The sequence below is a fragment of the Juglans microcarpa x Juglans regia genome, chromosome 5D (genome assembly GCF_004785595.1).
Source record: "Juglans microcarpa x Juglans regia isolate MS1-56 chromosome 5D, Jm3101_v1.0, whole genome shotgun sequence".
NCBI classification, from domain to species: Eukaryota; Viridiplantae; Streptophyta; class Magnoliopsida; order Fagales; family Juglandaceae; genus Juglans; species Juglans microcarpa x Juglans regia.
The window spans coordinates 217,985-242,000 of NC_054602.1; the positions used below are offsets into that span (position 1 = coordinate 217,985).

At 37.9% G+C, this 24,016-nt stretch overlaps 3 protein-coding genes across 3 annotated transcripts; 2 read left to right on the plus strand and 1 right to left on the minus strand.

Annotated features, from left to right (window-relative positions):
• The first annotated feature begins 3,693 nt into the window (after positions 1-3,693).
• On the plus strand, positions 3,694-11,488 carry LOC121265983 (casein kinase 1-like protein HD16). The gene is made up of 17 exons (XM_041169659.1): positions 3,694-4,012; positions 4,870-5,318; positions 5,464-5,580; positions 5,701-5,774; positions 5,896-5,965; positions 6,038-6,093; positions 6,212-6,283; positions 6,467-6,561; positions 6,983-7,049; positions 7,120-7,249; positions 7,347-7,565; positions 7,787-7,917; positions 8,885-9,059; positions 9,159-9,249; positions 10,423-10,580; positions 10,717-10,905; positions 11,292-11,488. The coding sequence occupies exons 2-17, from the start codon at positions 4,902-4,904 to the stop codon at positions 11,349-11,351; spliced, it is 2,121 nt and encodes a 706-aa protein (XP_041025593.1). The 5' UTR covers positions 3,694-4,012; positions 4,870-4,901; the 3' UTR covers positions 11,352-11,488.
• Positions 11,489-13,635: 2,147 nt separating this feature from the next.
• Positions 13,636-16,747, plus strand: LOC121264726 (putative H/ACA ribonucleoprotein complex subunit 1-like protein 1). Its single transcript, XM_041168024.1, is given in 5 exon segments — positions 13,636-13,863; positions 14,349-14,497; positions 14,597-14,645; positions 14,648-14,711; positions 16,438-16,747. Coding segments are annotated over 5 exon segments (594 nt in total). The 5' UTR covers positions 13,636-13,709; the 3' UTR covers positions 16,616-16,747.
• Positions 16,748-17,349: 602 nt separating this feature from the next.
• LOC121264720 (glutamate dehydrogenase 1) lies at positions 17,350-22,705 on the minus strand. Its single transcript, XM_041168013.1, has 11 exons — positions 22,411-22,705; positions 20,628-20,756; positions 19,896-20,009; positions 19,597-19,818; positions 19,370-19,444; positions 18,981-19,097; positions 18,625-18,875; positions 18,365-18,440; positions 18,165-18,251; positions 17,578-17,787; positions 17,350-17,528 (listed from the first exon to the last, which is right to left on the minus strand). The coding sequence occupies exons 2-10, from the start codon at positions 20,733-20,735 to the stop codon at positions 17,602-17,604; spliced, it is 1,236 nt and encodes a 411-aa protein (XP_041023947.1). The 5' UTR covers positions 20,736-20,756; positions 22,411-22,705; the 3' UTR covers positions 17,350-17,528; positions 17,578-17,601.
• Between the last annotated feature and the right edge of the window lie 1,311 nt (positions 22,706-24,016).

Here is a 24,016-nt window from a genome sequence, read left to right on the forward strand (position 1 = left end):
TCCTCATCCGCGGCAATGATCGTTGGCGTCGTAGCTACCTCAGCCAAAGGAACGCCTGCCATAGCATTCTCGTCCCCAGTAACGGCCCCTGCCACTTCATCACCAGCTTAGGTGACCTCGATCTTAGGAGGTCGTGTCGAGGGGCGAGGGGATTGCTGAAGGCCCCCTCACAGCTAAAAGGCCCGGTGGGGTTGCAGGAATGGTTTTAGGGGCAGACCCGAGGACCAGCGGCTCAAGTTGAACATTCACGACAACTCTTTGAGACAACAACACGGCACAAGGAACGTCCGCGATCGTCATCTCTTTCTTGGGTGATGGAGGCTCGGGCTGAATAACGAGTACCTTCGCAGAAGGACCTCCGGAAGGAACGGGAAGGTCGTCAAAGTTAGCTCTCATGAGGGAAATCCTCTTGGCCTTTTTTCCTTTCCTTTCCATTGGTGGGCTAGGAGAGCAGCTACGGACCTAGGACGTGACCTCCCTTAGTGGGAATGCTACATCGGAGAGCAAATTGGCCCCCAAGGGGGGAGACACCGACGAAGGCTATCCTCGGCTAGCAGAACCTCCGAAAGGACTTCGTCTGGATGGGCTTCGCCCAAGCATGGACGACCTCGATCCTGAGTATCTCGTATGAGATTGCGGTAGGACGACGACCCTTGTCATCGCCCACAACCCCCCATATGACGCAAACAGGGAATGTGCGCCGATTGGCCTAACCAATAGGGAACTCCCACCGAATGTGCGCCGATTGGCCTAACCAATAGGGAACTCCCACCCCTTGCCGTAAGTGTGACGGCCTCACCTCATAAGATTGTGGGTGAGGAAGAACTCACGCACTGTGAGATCCGGGTAGTCAGCCCCGACCTCTTCCAACGCACGATGCCAGATGACGCACTAGGAGGGAGATAAGCATGCTCCAACTTGAAAAAATCCAGCACTTCTCACACTCGATGGTAGAAGGGCAGCCTGAGGCCACAAGAGAACATGGCGGAGTACACTGCCACTTTAGAGGTGTAACCTTCCAAATCTACCGTCCCTTCGGTAGGAAGAGGTACCTCGAGTTCCAAGTTTCACAATTCGAGGAATCCTGTAGGTCTCCCTCAACGACTCCAACTCAAGAGAGTCACCTCCGAACTCCATAAGAAACCAACAAACTCTTTTGAAGCAGTGTCGCCCTGTCCATCTGCAACACGAGTAGCGTTAGAAGGCCTGGCCAACCCAAAAGGAAGCGAGGATTTCTTAAAGGCCATTTGCAAACAAGGATAAATGCTTGAAGGAATAAGAGGAATTTGAGAGAACAACATAAGGGGAAGAGCTTGAAAGATAAAGAGGAACACATGATACACAGCATAAGAGAAAATAGACAAAGTAACCTGTTGCTGAGAATGAATGAGACCTTATATCAATGTTTTGAATACTGTACCGGTAACCGTTTCAGTCGAGGCATTGAAACGAGATATTTCGGTACCGGTACCGTTTCAAATACCGTTTTGAAATAGTCTATATATGAATAAATTATATATAAATTATAAATAGTCTGGTATGAATTGGGAGGTCAAAAAAAGAATGAATAAATAAATAAATGCCAAAATATTGGCCAATATGGGCTGAAACAGTTGAAATTCTGACCGGTACGAAACAACAGGCTTTCCTGTACCAACTACACCATAGAAATAGTATATTGCGATTGTATTGGTCGGTACGATACGAAATTTAAAACATTACTTATATAGGCGAGCTTGACGGTTGATATCCCAAAGAAGTAAGCACCCACGCACCCCACGGAGTACTAGAATCCCACGATCGCCATGATTCCAACAGAGCATATCCAGTGATGCGACATAGGAAACAAGTAATCGCCTGATGTGAGTAATGATGAGGGGACTGAAGGGGCGCCATTTAATGCGGAATGAAACCATTAAAGTATAGCCATGGAAGTTGAAGGGGAGCCGTTGCTAGATATTAGGTAAAGACGAAAAGGCCACTCAGATATAGTTGGGGAGCAGAAGTGCAATATATGAGTGCCAAGAAGTCCACAATTCTCATTCCAGGAAAGAAAAGACTGCATAATCACAATTGCGAAAGTTGATTAACCAAGGAAGGAAATACAAAATTTTCCTTCGAACTAGAGGAATTGGCGGGGTAACTGTAAGGGGACCCCCCCCACTTCACAAGCCCACTAGGCTTCAACCCAATACTTGGCCTTAGGGCCCAAACTTGCCATGAAGCAAGTCGTCTATAAGGAAAAGTAAACAATGACGGCTGATGGGACGAACATACCTGACATCGCTCGGTCGTACTCTGCTCATGGGGACTTGTACAGGGCATAATGGAAAAGATGGAGAGCCTTTGATATTCTAACATGGGAACATCGACGGACAACCGAAGACACCAGCAAAATAAAACAAATCGGATAACCACGCCGCATTAATGGCACCACTACCTGAGCTACACGCCACATCAATGACACCGTTGCAGAGGCACGTCGCATTAAATAACTCTGATAAAAGGAACATTGAAAAGGACACATATTCCATGGGAGCAGACACGATCTATCCCCCATGCTTCCGGTATAAATAGCAACTTCCAGGTACGAGAAAAATTTTATGTTCCCTAGATTCTCCCATTATTCACAAACTTTCAATAGATTTTACTAATTTTGGCATCGGAGACTCTCCGGCTCCAAGACCTTCCTCTCTCAGTTGCCTTCTTCTCTACTTTTACAGGTCTAATTATGAAGACCTGAATTGCTAGAATCTAACTCAAAGGTGTACCAAACACGACATTAATATAAAATTTTAAAAGTAAACTGGAATAGGAAAAGCATTTTTTTTTTTTTAAGTCGTGTCTATGATTCGCATGCCAAATAAATATGATAACGAGGTTTAAATGTAGGATTACTTATAATGAAAAAGTTTCAGTGATTGGTGCGACGACAAGGCTTTTGAAAAATTTGAATAAATTTTATAAAGTAATGGTTATAATGTAAATTATATTTATATAATGTTTTGTTTTGGTATGCAAGATTTGTTATGAATTTACAGTCAAACACTGGCTAATATCAATCTGATGCCCGATCGAATAACAAAAAAACCCAGAGCTAATTTTGTTTCACAAGTTAACCATTTAGCTTGCTTAAAACTACAAAATCCAAACCAATTGTAGTAAAACACGCAAGACATGCATCATTTGCCCATCTTTCGAAGACAGTAAAGGGTCACATTCAATTCAAACTCTTGCACAAAGATGGCATTCGAAAAATTGGTAAAGAGAGGTTGGCCCAAGAATGAAATAAAACTTGGAAGACCCACGACCACACAGCCTATTGCACTAGTCTTCTTTTTTTTTTTTTTTTTTTTTGTGGTATCCGACAAATCTTCCGCTGTAATTTGAATTATATAGGTGAAAACTCAAACCCAAAGCTATCTGAGATACTGTATTTTATTATTATAATAACAAAACGATAATTTCTTCTTGTTAAAAAAAAAAAAAAGGAGATATATGATAATCATAATAATACACCACAAGTTGTCTTAAAAAAAAATTAAATTAAAATAAATATCCTATTGGGTATTACAAGGCCACAGTTGCACGAAGATGTGTCTACGAGACAGCACACCGCTGTACATTGATATTTCATATAATACAAGTCATAGTTATAGCCATAACCACAGAGATAAAAGAGAGAGAGAGAGAGAGAGAGAGAGAGAGAGGGGGAGGACAGGAGAGAAAGGAAAATAAGAGAAAAGACAACAAACACACACACACACAAACCCAACCCAAAGGCCACCGCCATCATCATCACCATTTTAACATCACCACTTTCGTTTTACTTGCATACACATTTCCTTTCTCTCTATTATCGCATAACACCACTATCTACCGAAACCTCCACCTTATATTTTTCTCGTCTCAACAAAAGTTCCAGCTTCTGCTAAATATGTGCGTGCGTTTTCACTGACAAACAAAAAGAAGATCCCAACGCGATCGATCGGCTTCTGTTGACTCGTGTCCGGTGCGTTCCCTTCGTCCCGATCGTTCTGGTTTTGCTCTTTCTTGGGATCGATCTGTGTCTGCTCTTTTCTCTTTCCTTTTTTGGTTTTTATTTTATTGTCCGTTGCACTGCCCAGCTTGCTTTGATGATCCGTTTGAATACGTTAAAATCTGTGAATTTTCCACGGATTGAATGATCGGATTGGTTTGAAATGTGTATCTTTTTTTTTTTTTCGCTTTAGTTTTTCTCGAATTGTATTAGCGCCATCGATCAAAATTTGTTTTTGATTTATTTTGTTGACGTAGTTTAGTGTCCTTATTCATCTGTCATATATAAAAAAAAAAGAAAAAAAAACTGGTCTAATGTGCTAATGTAGATGTCCAAGTTCGAATAGATTTGTTCGCATATGAATTTAGGTGCATTTGCTTTGTTATTGCTTGGTTATCAGGAAAATTAAATTTTGGGATAATTATTGCCGAAAAAAGTATATTTCTTCTGTATCTTTTTCCCAGTACGCTACTCTCTGTTACTCTCTGATCGTTTACACGGCAGCCACCTAGCCAACTCTTTTGTTTTGCGTCTTCTAATATTTTTTGTATATATCATCATTGTTGCCACATAATCTTTTAGATCATTGTATTTTTCTTCAAATGCAAGGTTATTTTACTGAAAAAGGAGTAAAGGATGATTTTTTGTTGTTGACAAGGATTTTCTTGTATAAGCTTGCTTAACTCTGGTTGTATCATGTATCTTTTATATTTTAATTTCGAAATTGGGCTGCAGAAAATCCAATGAAGTTGCGGGCTACGCCCCAAAATTTTCCAATCCAGTCCGCTTGATTTAAAAAAGAAAGAATCTGAAGGGATTTTCTGATTTAGGTGAATCGACTGGAAGTGATTTGCATGGGGTGATGATGCCAGAGTTAAGAAGCGGAGCCCGAAGATCAAAGCGTGTTGATGATCTTTACCCTACCCCACAACCAATCGATCAAGGAGACAATTGGTTACAGCCTGCTCAAAACAGAACCAGAAGGAGAGTTGGTGGTGGAAGAGGGAGAGGTGGTGGTAATGCCACAGCTCTAGCAAAAGGGCCTTCACAGGCAGTACCAACCAGGCCAACTGCAGCAGGTAGAGGCCGCGGCATTAGATTGATAGATTTAGATCCCGAACCCTGTGAGGTTCTTCCTGAAGCTGTTGCAGGAGCCGCAGAACCCCTCTATAATCAAGTGGAGGTAGTGGCAGATATAGGTATTGGAATGGAGGGTGGGAGCGCTGACAAAGTAAATGGGGTTGAAGAGGAAGCAAGCGCAACTCCTGTTCCTGAGAGGGTATGTCCTGTCTACTCATTTGCTTTAAGCTTAGATAGCATTACCTTTTATTGTGATAGTTACCAATTGGTAAATTTTGTATAGTCTAGTTGTTCACTCAAAAGGAGTCTCTCTATTAAGATGGTGGTTCTGCTGTTACATGCAGGTAAAAGTAGGTAATTCCCCTGTATATAAGATAGAAAAGAAGCTGGGTAAGGGTGGCTTTGGCCAAGTCTATGTTGGTCGAAGGGTAAGTGGTGGAACTGATGCTGATGCAATTGAGGTATGACTTTATACTTCTATGTTGGCCAAGTCTATGCCGATGCTGATGCAATTGCTGTACAAGGATTTTAGATAATGAATTGCATGAGATGTGATGGCTTAAAAATACTTTTTTTCCCAGGTCGCATTGAAGTTTGAGCACCGAAATAGTAAAGGTTGCAATTATGGCCCTCCTTATGAATGGCAGGTGTATAAGTAAGTTGTATGTCTGTATTGTCTGGATTGGCTTAGCAAGGCCATATTTGTCAATTGCTAAATGTGCCATATTGATTATCTGACCTATTTGCTTTCCTGTTTACTTCGGGATATTATCAAGTACTCTAAATGGATGTTATGGAATTCCTTGGGTCCATTACAAGGGTCGCCAAGGAGAGTTTTACATTCTGGTGAGATTTGATCTGGACTCTCATGATTAGGATTTCCAAACTTGGTGTCTGATGGATATTACCATTTGTCAGGTCATGGACATACTTGGGCCTAGTCTCTGGGATGTTTGGAATTCTCTTGGCCAATCGTGAGATATAGATTCTCTCTCTTACCTACCAACGAGTTCGCTATGCCCAGTATTGTATAAAATTTATTTATTTTTATGAAAAGAAATTGCCCTTTTGATCCATTAGTATCTGCAACAGGATGTCACCAAATATGGTTGCTTGCATCGCTGTGGAGGCAATATCTATTCTTGAGAAGCTTCACTTGAAGGGGTTGGTCCTGTTAATTCCTTTCTTGCTCACTCTTATTATGTCCCCCCCCCCCCCCCCCCCCCCCCCCCCCCCCCCCCCCCCCCCCCCCCCCCCCCCCCCCCCCCCCCCAACTGTCCCCCTGTTTGTCAGAGTTTTAACTAATTTGCAATTATAAATATATTTCCTTTCCTATCCTTGAACAAGGTTTGTGCATGGAGATGTGAAGCCAGAGAACTTCTTACTTGGTCAACCTGGAACGCATGATGAGAAGAAGCTGTTTCTTATAGATCTTGGTTTGGGTATGCTAGCCTTTTTGAAGTCTTTCATTCCTTCTACTGTGTGTAAAGGGTCTAGCTTTGGGGCATTCCATGGTGTCATGTGGTGGTGTGTGTGTGTGTGAGCATTCTTCCCTCCACCCCCCCCCCCCCCCCTCTCTCCCTCCCCTCTCTACCATGATTTTCAAGCTATTTGGAGTAATGGTTCTTCTCCTTATCTTCTCTTCACTTTATCATACTATTTTTTGATAAGTAAGAGGTAAATATTATTGATATGAATGAAGTAGGCATAGCCTGTGTACATAGGAAGTATACAGAAAAACAGAAAAACACCTAAATACATTCTAAGAGCGACTCACTTTATCATAATTACCAAATAATGGAATGTCAGCCAAGCAAACTGCTAATATCTATTAATGCTGCCATTAACACCCTTCTGTTTCAGCATCCAGATGGAAAGATGCATCATCTGGTCAACACGTTGAATATGATCAGAGGCCTGACATATTCAGGTTTGTAGTTTGTGTAATATTCACCAATATATGCCCAATTTATGTATTGAATGTATACCTCTTCTGGCAGGGGAACTATAAGGTATGCAAGTGTACATGCCCATTTAGGTCGGACGGGAAGTCGAAGGGATGATCTTGAGTCGTTAGCTTACACGTTGATATTTCTCATAAAGGGAAGGTTACCTTGGCAGGGATACCAGGTAAGTTTTGTGGTGTTTCTTGGACACATTCATCTTGAGGCTTTGTTTAATCTGATATATTTCTTTTTCTTCGTCTGTTTGTTTTTAAATTTTACAGGGAGATAACAAGAGTTTTCTTGTTTGTAAGAAAAAGATGTCGACTTCTCCAGAGTTAATGTGTTGCTTTTGTCCAGCCCCTTTCAAGCAGTTCCTTGAAGCTGTTACTGAAATGAAATTTGATGAGGAGCCAAATTATATGAAGCTGATATCTTTTTTTGAAAGCCTGATTGAACCCTGCACACAATTAAGACCAATTAGAATTGATGGAGCTCTTAAGGTTACCCTGCTCTCTCTCTCTCTCTCTCCCTCTCCCTCTCCCTCTCCCCACGTATATATATGTAAACACACATTTTATATATACATACAGGCTTGCATACATATATATATATTTTGTGTGTATATATATATATATGCATAGAAATATGTTTGTGTATCTATATCGAGTTGGATTTTATATTTGGCTCTCTTGCTCACATTTGTCGTCTTTTGCATAATTAGGTTGGGCAAAAGCGGGGGAGATTGCTTATAAATTTGGAAGAAGATGAGCAACCAAAGAAAAAATTGCGATTAGGTAGTCCTGCTACCCAATGGATTTCAGTGTATAATGCACGTCGTCCCATGAAGCAAAGGTAAATTTACCTACTAATTTAATTTGATATGTTCTGGTTTATGGCCTACTTTGCTCATATGATTGTTTCTCTATAACATATTCTCTATCTCTGTCCTATTTTGAAGTTCTGGATTGAAATTCCTGCATCATGGTAATATACGTGGTTACTTTGATTTCTTAATTGCCTTTTTATCATTCCAGGTTCCCCCGTATGTCATTGTATTGTATCTTTTCTGTCTCTATATAGTTTTTTCAAATAGTTTATCAGGTTAAAGTTTCCCAATTTTAACTTGACCAAATATACCTGAAAAATTAAACTTCTGGCTTTAATATCTCAAATTGAGTATATGACTGCAGTTTGATATTCATAGCTGCATAAACTTTTGTTACTGGAGTTTGTTGCTTGCTATTGAAATCTAATTGTTCTGGTACTCCATGAAGTAAAAGTTAAGGTTGCGGCAAAAGTTGTGAAACAACTATATGATGTGAAGCCATGATTTCAATTTGTTTGGCAATGGGGGTTATTATTGCATTAGAGAAAGTTATTGGATGGTTAAAGCAATTAATGATAGATGATCGTAGAGTGTCAGTTGGCCTCATGCCTCTTGCTTATGAGTTGTCTTTTCATAACTAATGATTTTCTGAGAAATTTTCTTGCTATCAGGTAATTTAACTTTTAAACTAATTATGTGTTAAATTTTATTCATATTGTTTTCTTAGGAAGTCCTCCATCTTAATTCTCTTTCCCCCTTAGATTAATTTCTTATCAAACATGTCTGTACGTGAATACATGTATGTATGGACATGCTTGTTTGGAAATTGAATACAGTAGGATGTGCAATTTTGTCATTAATAGATATATGCATGCTTGTTTGGAGATTGAATGCAATAGGATGACCACTTTTGTCCTGGAAAGTGCAACTTTTCTACATTTGAAATTAGCAAAATGTTTCTTGGCACTGATTAAAAAATTTATTGGACTGCAGATATCACTACAATGTAGCAGATTCCAGGCTGCGTCAGCATATAGACAAGGGTAATGAAGATGGATTGCATATCAGCTGTGTGGCTTCCGCAGCAAATCTCTGGGCCCTAATAATGGATGCTGGAACGGGTTTCACTGCCCAGGTTTATGAATTGTCAGCAGTATTCCTGCATAAGGTTGTAATCCAAAAAGTATTGGTTGCTTTATCTTTTGTGAGTGATTATAAATGAGTCATATATTGACTATCTCAATTACTCTGTCTGGATTCTCATCAGGACTGGATTATGGAACAATGGGAAAAGAATTTCTATATCAGCTCAATTGCTGGTGCAGCTAATGGGAGTTCCTTGGTTGTTATGTCCAAAGGTTGGCAACTATCTATGCTATCATCGACCATATATCGTGTATTTTGTGTGTGCAATTTTCCTCCATATTTTTCATTCCTAAACTGTATCACTAGTCAGACCAAACCATATAAAATGGTTTATAGCGTGTTGTCTTTGGTCTCAAGTTTTCATTTCTTCTTTTCACTATGGCCTTGTTTGGATTTAGAAACTATCTCATCTTATCTAATCATTACAACTTTGTCAAAATCCCACACAAAATACAATAAACAATTCAATTTTTTCAAATCTCGAAACAAAAATAATATTAAAAAATAATATTCTAACAATATTTTATTCAACTTTCATCTTATCTTATCTCATCTCATCTCAACTCACTATCCAAACCTCCCCTATATCTTTTTACGAGCATTGGCATTTCGGCCTGCTTATTTAATCTTCTTTCTTGATGGGCATTAAATGTTATACCTTCAGGCATTCTTAGTTTTATTACCATCTTAGGAATGTTACCTTGTCAAAATTTATGTTTAGATGGGTGTCTGCTAGTGACACAACACTACAAAAGATTCTTCATTCATTTGACACAATCTCTATGGTAACAACTCTGTGGCTTGAAATATAATACCGTTTAGTCTGGCTTCAATTCAGCTTGTTTTGGGGCTTACAATTACTCTCAGGCACGCCCCTGTGTGGTTTAGCAGGTCTCCAGTCTGCCACAACTCTATTTTTACATAATCAACTCATTTGATATATTTATAAATTTTAACAAGAAATCTAGAAATTATATATCTATTTGAGGGCTTGAATCCCAAACTTCTGTTTTTAGGGATTGGTAAGATTTGAAATTGAGACCTACCCAATGGCATCCCCATCTTACCACATGACGCAATTGCCTGCAAAACTTGAATACTTGAGCTTTGTCACCACTGAAACAGCGCATTAACTTTGTCTTTGTGAAATAAATATCATGGCTTCTAATGTATTAAATATCTGTTATGATGCCCATCTCCACTGGAGGAAGATGCCAGTTCAGATATGAAGCAGGATTTTTTGGGCCTATCAATTGCTGATCCCTGCCTAAAATTGACTTGATCAAGGAAACCCACACTTGTTTTATGTAGTATTTGTCTCCTTAAATATCCAATTCCCTAGGCATGCCTTTCGTTGTCTGATGAGTTTTTTTTATATCTTGTAGGAACTCCTTACACTCAGCAATCTTACAAAGTGAGTGAATCTTTTCCGTTCAAGTGGATAAATAAGAAGTGGAAAGAAGGTTTCCATGTTACATCCATGACGACTGCTGGCTGCCGTTGGGGTGTTGTAATGTCCCGGAATGCTGGATTCTCAGATCAAGTAAGACTTCAAATTCAAATTAACATCATACCAATGACTTTTCGAGCCTTGATGAATTTTCAACAGTTGAGGCTTCGTTTGAGTTGAGCTGATTCATTCTCTCTCTCTCTCCCCCCGTCTAATTCGTTGGTACAAGGTTGTGGAGCTTGATTTTTTGTATCCAAGTGAAGGAATTCATCGGCGATGGGAAAGTGGTTACAGGATAACGTCTATGGCTGCGACTGCTGATCAAGCAGCCTTTATCCTGAGCATACCAAAACGTAAATTGATAGATGAAACTCAAGAAACTCTGCGTACCTCTGCCTTCCCAAGTGCCCATGTAAAGGTAGGTGCGATGAGTTGGGTGCTGAGGGTGTTCTGTTGTAAAGGGACGTGTGTGTTCAACTAACTATAAAATTATCCTTATTCATTCTTGACTTAGCCTTGCTTGTGGGAATTGATGGTTTAGATAATCTGGTCTCGGTAATATTGAGTTACTTCCACGTGGAAGGTCCTGCTTAAGGAATAAACGTAGAGAAAGACAAAAGTAGATATGAAAAGAGGAGCTTATTTTCTAGAGTGTAGTTAATTGATTTCCAGGGAACAGATTTTTCTCATTTTCTTTGTGGTTCATTATTCCGTTAGTATCTGTTTGCTTTCTTTCTTTCCTTTGTTCTTTTTGGTTATGCGAGAATGATTGCTCACTTGTGTATATGTATACTTTTTTTGCAGGAAAAGTGGTCGAAAAATCTATACATTGCTTCGATATGTTATGGAAGGACTGTTTGCTGATCCGTGGAGTGTATATTGTGGGGAAATCACCCCACCCTCCCAAGCAGATGTGAGTCAAAGCTTTGCAGGCTTGATTTTGGGATTGGGTGGGGTTACAGGTTACATAAAATCGAGGCTTCTCAGCGATGAATGTGAAAGAAAAAAAATTTGAAAAGGTAAAAGAAAAGAATAGAAAATGCGAGTTGGAAAGCAAATGTAGCCTTTGACCAACCTAAGGTAGTGAGAGGGATAACGGTTTGTTAAAAACATATACGCGATAGTAACCTGGCAATTGCAGCCAGAGTGGTGTTTCATGACGGCCAATGTGCTTTTAAATTATTTTTTTAATTATTATTTTTTTTTTTAAAAAAATCGAATCGATTTTTGCTTCATAGCTGCCTGAGATTGCCGTGAGAGTGGAAAAGAGCTACTAAATGTGAAAAACAAAAAAGAGAATAGCCAACCAAGAGTCCAAAAAGAGAAACCCACATCTCCAAAAGAAAAACCACCGTTTCGAGAGTAAAACCAAAGCCATCTATTTTGAGACCTTCGCAGTTTGTTTGCTTTCTCTTCAAGACTGTGTTTGGTAAGTGAATTAGTTTTAAACTATTTTATTATTATTTATTACTATTTACAAATAGATCATCATTATTCATTATTTTTTTTTACTACTATTTACATATCATCTGATATTAACCTTGGCATCCAAACATCCATCAACTTTCTCTGTTCAAGCTTCATTTCCACACTTGCCGGAAGCTTCACATGCAAGGGAGTGCCATCTCGTCCAGCCTAGGGCTGTGCAAAAGAAAGCTCGCTTCGCAGATGGTTTTGGGAGACGCACAGTTTTGCCTTTTGGCAATGAAATCTTTTTACAATCTTTTATATAATTATATTTTAAATGAGGTATTTTTGTAAAGTAACTTATAAAAATAACATCACTTTTCATAAAATATGTTCATTTTAAAACAAGGTTGTATAGTTATAAAAAAAAAAAAAAAAAAGAAGAAGTTGTACACGTGTCATTACTCATTGCCAATTAGAACCATTCTGTATAAAGTATTAACAATAGTAAAGATTAGACTAGTCACAAAAGAAAATAGTATAATGATAGAACTTCAAATATATTATTTTGGTTTATATATCATGTTTGATATAGAGACATTCCATAATATATCTGGTTATATGTGTAAGTTTTTTTAATGAATGGATGATGACATTTTCTCCTAAAAAAAATAGATTCATTCTAATTGTGAATTTGTGAATTTGTAATATTAATTAAACTAGGAAAAGTTTCTTAAGGAGAAAAAAAAATACCATTTGAATCTAAGTATAGTTTGTTATTTATAATTCAATTGCTATTAATTAAGCCGTGGTCTAGTTTGGTAAATTAGATGATATCTCATATAATTATTATAAGTTTTTCATATTCTCACGTAAAATATAATAATCAATCTAAAATTTTTAAATTTTAAAATAAAATTAATATTAAAAATTAATATTTTATTCAATTTTATATTTCAATGACAAGCTCTTCTTCAACAAAGAGAGAGTAAAGAGGGACAACTTGATACTAGCCATTACCAGGTCGATATAGAAGCTGACGTGGCATACCACGCAACATTTTACTTGTAATAACTTATTAATCAAGAAAAAAAACCTACGAATAATATAGAAAACCAAACGTATTTTAGAAATGCAAAAGAAATCAAATTTATAAATAAAATAAAATAACCTGGAACATGTGAAAGCAATCATAAAAATATAAACAAAAAAAAATCCCAAAATAGTTAAATTAAAACAAAAATAAATGATATGATACGGAGTTAAAAACTCAATTAAAAATATTATTTTTCTTATCGAAAGCTACTCATCATCTCAACTTCTATCATTTTATGATATGTTATTAGATGATTGAAGATTATTTATCATATTTCACTTATAAACATATCATCTAATGTCACATCTTAAAATGATGAGAGGATGATGAAAGTTAGAATGATGAATATATTTTTTCTTATCATTTAGGCTGCGTTTGGATGTTGAACTGAGTAGAGTTGAGATGATAAAATATTATTAGAATATTATTTTGTAATATTACTATTATTTTGAGATTTGAAAAAATTAAATTATTTATTATATTTTGAGTTATAATTTAAAAAAATTATAATGATGAATTGAGATGAATTGAGGTTGGTTTAATTTCTAAACGTACTTAATCCTCTATTCTAGTACAACTGTTATGGTGAGGTTGGGGGCAATTCAGTCATTTTGAAGCATATAAAACCCTAAACCCTAAAGACACCCATGATATGATATCTATAAGTTGGCACTCACCCTTTACCTCCTCTTCCCAAATCTCTGCTAAATCCGTAAACAATGCGACCCCCAAGAGGCGGCGGCCGCGGTGGTGGTTTTAGGGGTGGCCGAGACGGTGGGCGTGGAGGTGGTGGCAGAGGGAGAGGAGGAGGTGGCCGTTTCGGTGGTCGTGGCGGTGGCTTTCGCGACGAGGGCCCACCGGACCAAGTCGTTGGTCTGTTTCTTTTTCTTTTTTTTTTTCCTTTCTGTTTACTTGCCGAGAAAACAATGCAAAGTATTGTAAAACCCTTAAAAGAATGGTGTTCTCTTTTTTTATTTATACGTATAGTTTCTACTCTTATTTGCAATTCCTATTTCTGAGACATCTTTGCAAAAAAGAAAATCACTTTCGTTTGCTTATCTTATCGATCTTTTCCAATATTAGCTTATTGTTTGGTTTCTGAGGAATCACTAAAATGAAAAGAAAATGTTTGGGTTTTCTGAGTAGGATCTTTTGACAAGGGAAGTTTTTGCCTTGCATGATCGATTTGGGTTCCTTACTTTTAGAAACTTAAGCAATGGAAACAAGGCCATTCATTTTGGTCATATAATTTAGGTCCTTAAATTACGTTGAAACTTTAGATTTTTAAATTTAGATTTATGTTTATTCTCACAATTTCATCAGTCATGTTGTAGTAATGTATGCCCGGGTGTCTGCAGAGGTTTCATCGTTCCTTCATGCATGTGAGGGTGATGCAGTCACAAGGCTCACAAACGAGAAGATCCCCTTTTTCAACGCCCCAATATATCTGCAGAACAAGACCCAGATAGGGAAAGTTGATGAAATATTCGGCCCCATCAATGAATCTGTGAGTTCGCTTGCCTGGCATTGTGTTTCTGATTGCTTGTGATTTATGCCTTTCGCGTTTAGTTTTGACGCTTCTGGACTTTCCTGTTTTGATATGCAGTATTTTTCAATTAAAATGATGGAAGGAATTGTTGCAACTTCATATTCGCCTGGGATAGATTCTACATTGACCCTGCAAAGCTTTTGCCTCTTGCAAGATTTCTGCCTCAGCCGAAGTATATTCTTCTCCTAGCCCATATATTGTTGAAAATGGTGCATTCTATCATTTGGATTTTTTAACTGATTCCAAAATTTCCCTTGGCTGCAAGAAATGTACTACATATTTGACTGGACGCTTGTTTCCTCAATGCTCATTGAATATGGCATGCGTGTGTGTGTGTCCATATTAATGCGCGTATGTAGGATATCAGAGGTTACAGCATGGATCTCTATGTATACCAAAGACCTATAGTGAGAGAGTGGGTCGGAAAGTAGGGGCAGGTGAAGGCATTGCAATTTTAAACCAGGCTGTTGTGTCAAGTGCCTGTGAAAGAGGGATATAGGGCTATTTTTCATTACACGTCAAAGATGGAAACTGCCTGTTATCGGTTCAGAGGCATGCTAGTGATAGATTCTAGTGTCCAGGTTTGAATGGCCAAACAGGCCAGACACCCAGGCTGCCAGGAATTAAGCAACTGGATGTGCTGGCATGGAGCACTATGTGAAGAAGAGTGCAAAGTTATATCTTGCCTAGTGTTATGCATTTTAGTTTTTTTAAAAATGCTAGATATAATCATGAGTTGTGCAAGCGCCGCACACTCCTTTTAAAAAAGAATGGACACTCCTTTTAAAAAAGAGTGGGGTCTACATTAAAAAATTAATTTTTTTGGGTCCCATATTTACTCACTTTTTTTTAAAAAAAAGTGTGCGGCGCTTGCACAACCTATGATTGCATCTTGCATTCCTAAAAAAACTAAAATGCATAACCTTAGGCAAGATATAACATGATGCCTCCACATTTTCGTAGCCAAGGGTACACTTTGTGTGCACGGTATGAAAGGAAAAAAAACCGTGATGAATTGACACCTTATTAGAGAAAACACTGCCTTATGTCATGCTTCTCAACATGAAAAGCATACTCATTAAGTAGTGTGCTAGCCTGTAACAATAATTGGTATAACTCATCAAGGATAAAATTATAAATGGTTTATTTCTTACTTGTTTTTAGTTAAACAGCCCAAGTATGAGGACCAATATATTTTCTTTTCAATAAATAAATAAAAGGTGCCTTTTATTTTTACTCCGCTGTTTCACGTTGCACTTTTAGTTTTAGGTGCTCCTAATAATAACCGAATGTATGTCTTAGCTGCTATCTCAAGTGTCATTTTCCCTCATGTTCTCTATATTGTGGTTGTCAAAGGAGTTGATTGTGTTCAGTTGTCGATAATAACATGGTTATTCATTCTTGATTTGCTTATATTTTGTCTTTTGTAGACTTGACTCTTAATGCCGTCTTTATTTTAGATGTTGATTCATTTGCTTACCACTATGATATCTCCCCAAATGCTGGTGGAAGAGTTGTACTGTATCTCATTAATGTATACTAAGTCATGCCTTGAAACATACTTGAAAAACCCCTAGGGGTTGGCTCAAGTGGTAAATGCCTTGGGCTTGGGGGTATGCTTCTCCCAGGTCTAAGGTTCAAATCTCCTTGTGTGCAAACAATCTCTAGGGGTCATCAGACTAGGGGATTTTTCTCCTTAAATTACCGATGTGCACTTGTGGGAAACTCCTTGCTGAGGGCTTGTGTACCCCCAAGATTAGTCGGGACGCTGATCCTAAACATCCGGTGCCAATAAAAAAAAATACTTGATTGAAAAACTCTTCATGGTTAATTAGAGACTTTTGTTATCGATGTGCCTGCCCATCAGATCTAACTGCAATGGTGGATTGTTGTTGTAGGGGACAGCCACAAGCTGCAACTAGAGGTGGTCGTGGTGGATTCAGAGGTGGTGGATTCAGAGGTGGAGGCCGTGGGGGCGGTGGCTTTCGTGGAAGGGGTGGTCCAAGGGGTGGCAGAGGTGGCCCTCCTAGAGGTGGTGGCCGAGGTGGTGGCTTCAGAGGCAGGGGAAGGTCATAAAACAGCCTGTAATATTATTAATGGACTCAAGAATCAGAATTTGAACACATTTAGAAATTGGCTTTCGGATGTTTTTGGAGTATTTGTAATCTTTTTCTAATTGCAATGGCTAGAATCCATTTAGTTTGAGAATGTTACGATTGTGATTTGGTTAGGGTCCCTCTAGAAGGTTATCCATGATTACTGATCCAGGGTTGGCATATATGCAATGCGATCTATTATTGGGCCAAATATCTTCAAGTGTGTTATGCTACGTACGAGTAATGCTAGATATAGTTTTAGAGCGTGCGAATTTTGCACACTTGTTTTAAATATATTTTCATGTGAGGATCAGATTTAACTATTTTTTTTAAAGAGTCTGCAGGACTTGCATACTCTAGAGTTGCAAATATCATTTTCTCAATATTAAACCCCCACAATTTTATTTTTGGAGTATTCAGTGATGAACCTTTGAGTGCATGGTAAGTCAGTCTTAAAATATTTGAAAAACACAGTCGTCTATTTATTTGTAGAAACAAAATAGTTGCCTTCATAAATTTAGGAGCATCTACGATTTAGAGTTAGCACTGAAGCCAATGGAACCTAGGGAAGTTTTTCTTTGAAGTCAAGGATTAGAAGGTCCAGAGAAGTATTTTTCGGTTTATATTATGTATGGGCTTCGTGGCAGACATTCTTTAGGGCACACGACTGCACAAGAAGGCAAAATACGGATACAAAATAGTTTATGGGAGAAGTGTGCAACAGAGCTACTTTGAAATTTATAAGGAAATAGAAAAAGCACAAAGATTAAAAAAAGAACTCTCAATAGGGTTATTGGGAGGATGCCAAGGACAAAGCCAAAGCCAAAGCCCTCCGAAGAGTTCACAACCAAAAAGCCTCGACACGACAACATAAGGGGAGCCTCTCCTCTGCTTTGCCGTCTATATATATATTTTTTTAATTATTTATTTATTAAAAAGGAGCAAATAATAATCTGGGGAGTCTGATCAGGCTTCCCAACCCCTGAGAACAGTAGCCCGTGCAACACGATTAACTCCAAGGGTGAAGGCTCCCATGCGAAGGTCACAATTGTGGGTCTTGCACATCTCCTTCACATCTTTGAAACCCTTTGTCATGTAATTCTTCAGTTCATTGTTCACTTTCTCTTCATCCCACATGAACCCTTGGATGTTCTGCATTCATTTATTCATTCACCAAATCAGTTTCATAACCATATTTAACAACTTCGCATTTAGGACTGCCCATCTCTCTCACACACAAAAGTCCTAAATGCTTTGCATATGGGCTACATGTGTTTGAATTTTCACATATGGATGACCGGCTTTGGTATTTTTGGAACAGAGCATGGCTTTGTTTTCTTTCTTTTTGTTATTCATTACTTTCTGCATCTGTATGCACCTTTTCTGGAACAAAAAAATGAAAAAAAGAAAAAGAAGAGAAATGCAAAATCTGAAAACTAGATGCATAAGAGACGAGACGACCACGTTTAAGGAAAGCGGCCAGGGTAGAATGATGAGTTGACGGTAGAGGAGGAAAATTAGTACTATACCTGAACCCACTCGAAGTAGCTAACAGTAACGCCTCCTGAGTTTGCATATATGTCCGGAAGGATAACTGCACCTTTCTTCGATAATATCTGCAAAGTAATTGCTATGAATTATAGTGTTCTTCTTCTTCTTCTAACTACTACTACTACTACTACTACTACTACTACTACTACCACCACTATATTCCACAGGATGCACTGACCTCATCAGCCTCCGGGTCAGTTGGATGGTTAGCTGCTTCAATAATGAATTTGGCTTTAATTTCATTTGCATTTTCCCTTCAATCATATACCAAAAGTTAGGCTTTTCTAAATTAATCCGTGAAACGGAAAGTTAGCCGATCCTAATAATGAATCAAGGTTGAGTTTTGTTGCATTCTAGATATAGAAAGAAAACAAGATTCACTTGTTACAAACAGGATTTGTTGTCTTATATATTTATATATATAGCAAGAAAAAGAACCTGTTGATGACACCTCCCAGAGCAGCAGGGATGAGAATGTCACAGTCTTCAACCAATATTGACTTGGGATCAATGGGATCACCACCATCGAAATCTCTTACTCCTCGATGTTCTTTTGCATGCTTCAGTAGCCTTGGGATGTCAATTCCTTTTCTGTTTTTAATGGCTCCAGTGATGTCACTTACAGCAACAATCTTCCCACTATTCTCACTGATCAATTGAGCAGCCCAGGAGCCCACATTTCCAAAACCCTGAGAATATATATATATATAATATGACGGCTTAGATGGATGATAAGCGATTAGAGTATCACATTTCCAAAAGATCCAAAGAGTAGCATGATATGGAAGGTTCACCTGTATGACAAACCGCTGTCCAGAGATGCTCTTCCCATGCTCATTGAGAAGAGCCTCAGTTGCAAAGAGAACCCCTCGTCCGGTGGCCGCATCTCTGCCTAGAGATCCACCAAGGTCCTAATATAAGGACCAAAAAAAATAAATAAATAATGTGGACCCTTGTCACACAAAGGACCAAATTCTATTGGAAAATGAATGAATCACAGTGATTTCACAAGAATGTCATTGCACTTGGCACAATGAGGGAACATGAAATTCATTTCCAAAGTGCATGTGCTACATAAAAATAATTATAAAAAAAAAAAACATTTAAGAATGAATTAGGTCTATTAAAACCATAGCTACAATTGGATGCGAGAGCTGGACTCTCTTTCTCTGTATCTACTTACGGTAGGTTTTCCAGTCACCACTGCAGGTGAGTATCCATGAAATTTCGAGTACTCATCTAGTATCCAGGCCATGGTCTGTTCAAACAAAAAGAAACCAGATATAAGCGCCAAAATCAGTTCAAAATTCATTATACCTCCAGTCCAGTCCAGTCCAGACACAGAAACTAATTCCACCTTTTAAAGATAAACTGCCAGTTTTAACAAGATTCGAGTGTAATATATTTGACCTGTGGACCTGTTCCCATGTCAGGTGCTGGAACATCTGTGTGAATTCCAATAAGATCGTGTATCTTTTGGGTGAAAACTCTTGTAAGTCTTTCTAGCTCAGAGATGCTTAATTCCCCGGGATCACATCCTATCCCCCCTTTCGCCCCACCATATGGGATATTTGCTACTGCTGTCTTCCAAGTCATCAGTTGTGCTAAAGCATTCACTTCATCCGGGTCAACCTGTATCATCCATAAAATCATCCCTTTGGGCCTCTAGCATTGTTTCAAAAGATTTCAAACATCAGAATGTAAATAACCTCTGGATGGTATCTGATTCCTCCCTTCATTGGGCCTCTAGCATTGTCATGCTGAACCCTGAACCCAACAAAAGATGCCAAAGAGCCATCATCTTTGGGAATGGTACACTCAACCTGCAATTTTGCTCAAAAGCAGTTAAAGAAGAGTCGGACAAACTAGATCAAATCGGTATGCATAAGGAAAATTGGACAATTAATTAGAGTCCTCAATAAGCAAATCTGCCTCATGGTTATCCTAACATTCGCAAAATCCTTAAATAATCATCAAATTATGATCACTTTTCCGCTTGATAGGTGTAGCAGTTCCTATAAACAGTGTGCATTGAGGCTTTAAGTCACCAAGTCAAACTTGATTGGACAAATGAACAATGAAATCATAGTTTATGTATGATAATATAGTCTAGGCCTTTTAAGCACTGAAAGCCTCATATCGTGTGCTCTATAATCAGCTTGGCATATGCAGCTGAAATAACTAACCGAAAGTGTCTAATCTCATCCATATAGACCATATATACTAACATTTTTTTAGAAGAAAAAATCGAACATAAGTAGACAACGGAATGGATGCTGACAGCTAATTGAGAAAGAACATCCAGTGATTTCATGAAAATGTTCTAGCATTCTTATGATCCTTTTTGTTTGTTTCCTATCCGATAAAGCAATTACGGTTTACAACATTGGTATTATCAGAGAGAATTTGCAATGGGAGAGAATATCAAGACATTTAATCACCTTGATTTCCCTAAAAGGAATTAGTAAACTTTTTTCCAGCTTAGAGTCCAAACCCAAAAGCCGAGCTGCTAGCTTAAAGTTTCTGTTGGTTGCCACTAATGCATTCATGGTTGTCTGTCTGAAAACAGTCTGTAAAGCAAAACACAGAAATCAGATCTCTCTCTTGCAGATGCAAGGAAGGAAGATGGGTCAATTTAAGTCAATCTGTGATTAGCTCAAGAGATATATAGCAGTTAGTCCGAGTCGATGCCAAACAGTAATCAAGAACATATTAATAGACGCAAGTAAGAAAGATGAGATCAAAAGCTTGTTCACTCCAATCAGACAAAATAGTAGCTTAACAGTTATCATTAGCTTGCAACATGCTGCAAAAACATAAAATGAGAGATATCGACATCATAATTTATAAGAAAACATACGAGACATGTGATGTGCGTCTTGCAGTGGCCAAGCAGAAGTTACTAATTAAACACCAATACTTGTTTGCATTTTGAAGGCAACAGCAGACAAAGTTGTTGGTATAAGAGTTAAAAGAGGTACCCATTATTTAAAAAGATTTTTGCTTTGTCTCTCAGAAGAGATACCGAAGATAATACAGGAAAGAATCCCCCGCAAGCTGCGGTGGAATAAGCAATCAAAGGCCTCAAATGCATTTGCCATTTGTGGTCACTCAAAAGTGACATATCTGTATAATTGTATTTGCTCGATAATTAATGTATAAGCAATTTTAAGGGTCTGAATATTTCCATAAAATTCTAGTCGGTATTGCTAAAGCATCTACAAAACTAGGAAAATGACCTCAAGATTTCAGAACTGCAGGCAGGCAAGTAGCAAATGCGCGCAATGTCAGGAGACACTGGCCAATATTTATTTTTTGAAACTTAGAATTGCAGATTGAAAAGCATGGCAATGGTGTTCTTATAATATTCAAATGCCTTGCACATATATAACATATAACGTTTGTGCATCACGATGTGGTAATTAAATTACTCCAATGGATTTTGACACCATGCAGCTAGCTAGCGTTGTAATATCCGCAGAGTCTGATTGAATGTGGTAAGCTAGTTCTCCAGTAGCGGTACTCGGTTAATTTTCTTCCTTCCGTAACATGAACCTGTCCCCTTATAAGCCCCTCCGGCCAGTCTTTTTAATTGAAATATTGAGATTGACTTGTGTTTGTTCTGAACATGATATCGCTAATGGTCTCAGAACAGATTGAAACCGACCCAGCGTTACCAATCTAATCTAGGCATGGGATATTGGATTTTTCAGACTAATAAATAAGATTAAAATGAAAACAAAGGGGCTTTTGTTTTTATTTCTATACTGCTAAATATTCCGCTATAAACTAAATTTGTTAGAATCCCATACTCGTATTTTTGGACCTGTATTAGAGCCTAAAGATATATGAAGATATTTTAAAATGTCAGCATATGCAGATCATGGCGGCTATGTGTATTGTTTCCAGCCCAAAATGATATAAATGGATGGAAGGAATAGAAAAGTCGCCCCAAACCCAGGACTTGGCCCATGGTATTAGAGAACAGCCGAAGTCCACCAAAGGTCAACTCATAACCCAGAGGGCTGCATCTCTTTATAGATCTCTCTGCTTGAATTCGGACAAGACTTTCTTTCTTTTGGGGGGAAAAAAAGTAGAAGATTATAATGAAGCTCCAAGCAAGTAAGAAATTAGATTACACAGCACAATGATTACCAAAAGAGAGTGAAACAAAACATTTACCAGATTGAGAGAGAGAGAGAGAGAGAGTAGTATATATTGAACCTTGAAATTCAGCAGCAAATGAATTTGATTCTGGGGTTGAAAGAAAGGAGGGCTAGATACAAGTTAATATAAGAGGGAATCTAGTTAGGAATAAATAAGGAGAAGCGGAGGAGGAATAAGAATCTAATTCGAGAGGAATCCAAGCCGGGAATCAGTGCAAATGAAATCCAGAATCGTGCTGACATAAATACAAAAGAGAGAAGGCTGTGGAAATAGGATGAGATGAAGGTCATCCAACATGTGTTAGGCTTCTCAAAAGAATATGATACCCTTTTTACCACACAGCATATATCAAACTCATCTTCCATTAACCTTTTGTCACACACTCACACTACTACTACTACAACTGCTACTACTACTACTTTCTCGTCACTCGTCAGTCAATGACTCAATAGGGAGAGTGACAGAGAGAGAGAGAGAAGAAGAATAATCAAACGTGGAAACACAAAGCAGTGGAAAGGCAAAGCCACAAATGGTCATGGAAGAAGGTGCAATCCAACGCGATAGCCATATTATTATGCAGAAGAGTCATTTTTGGAAACATAATCAAGGGCAGATGGAGGGGTTAAGTAGCTGCCCTGCCATATTAATGTTCTCTGCTCCTTCCTTGCCCGTTTGAATGGCATAGTGATTAACAGCTAGCTCTGTGTCTCGGTGTTTGCTTGCGTGTACGTGTGTGCGTCCATAATCATAATCATTATTATTAGGTCATTTAATTTTAAATATTTGCTTTTGAAGGTGTCGTCAGACAGAGACTGCACAATGAGGAAAGCTAAAGCCAATAAGAAAGAAAGAAAGAAAGAAAGAGAGGCAGAGGAAAACAACTTGATTAATACGTAGCTTTCTGTCAATTTTATTCAACAGTTTGCCTTTTGTTGAAATTCTCTTTAAGCTTAGCTAATGGGTCATCAATTACATCTACTTGTCATCATCATTTTACAATATTTGAAAGTGAACGTTTATATATCATATCCAAATGAGCACCGAATATATATATATATATATATATATATCAGTTTTATCCAAAAAATTTTCAGGGGTGTGATTATGTATATACCTTACTGATCATGCTCTCAACTTTATTCTTAGTCCCTGACTTTATATTGTATTCGTTACTATTATTATTATTTGTTTGAAAAAAAGGGTAAAGGATGAATCAATGTGTGTTTATATACAGTGGATCGATCTTGATACAACTATATATATCTCTCTGATGTAACCATTGCTAAAAATTTAATTATATTATCATGTATCTAAAATATACCATATCGAGTGGAGCACAAGACTTGATTGATCTCTTTTTATCTTTTCACTCTAATTAAAATGATCATTAACATTGTTAATAATAATTAGAGAAAAATTCAATTTATAAGTCGGGCTGGATTATATATCTAGTAAAGTACTAATTATATGACATAATTTGATAGTAAAAAAATCTTAAAATTTGAATTTTAAAAATTAAATTTTATCATTTAAATAATATAAATAATGTACTCACTTTACACACTTGCTTGATTGAGAATATAATAAATCTAAAGGAAGTGGTCCATGAAATGATATTTTTTTCTCCATTAAAGATAATAATTGAGAGAAGCTTTAGAAGAAA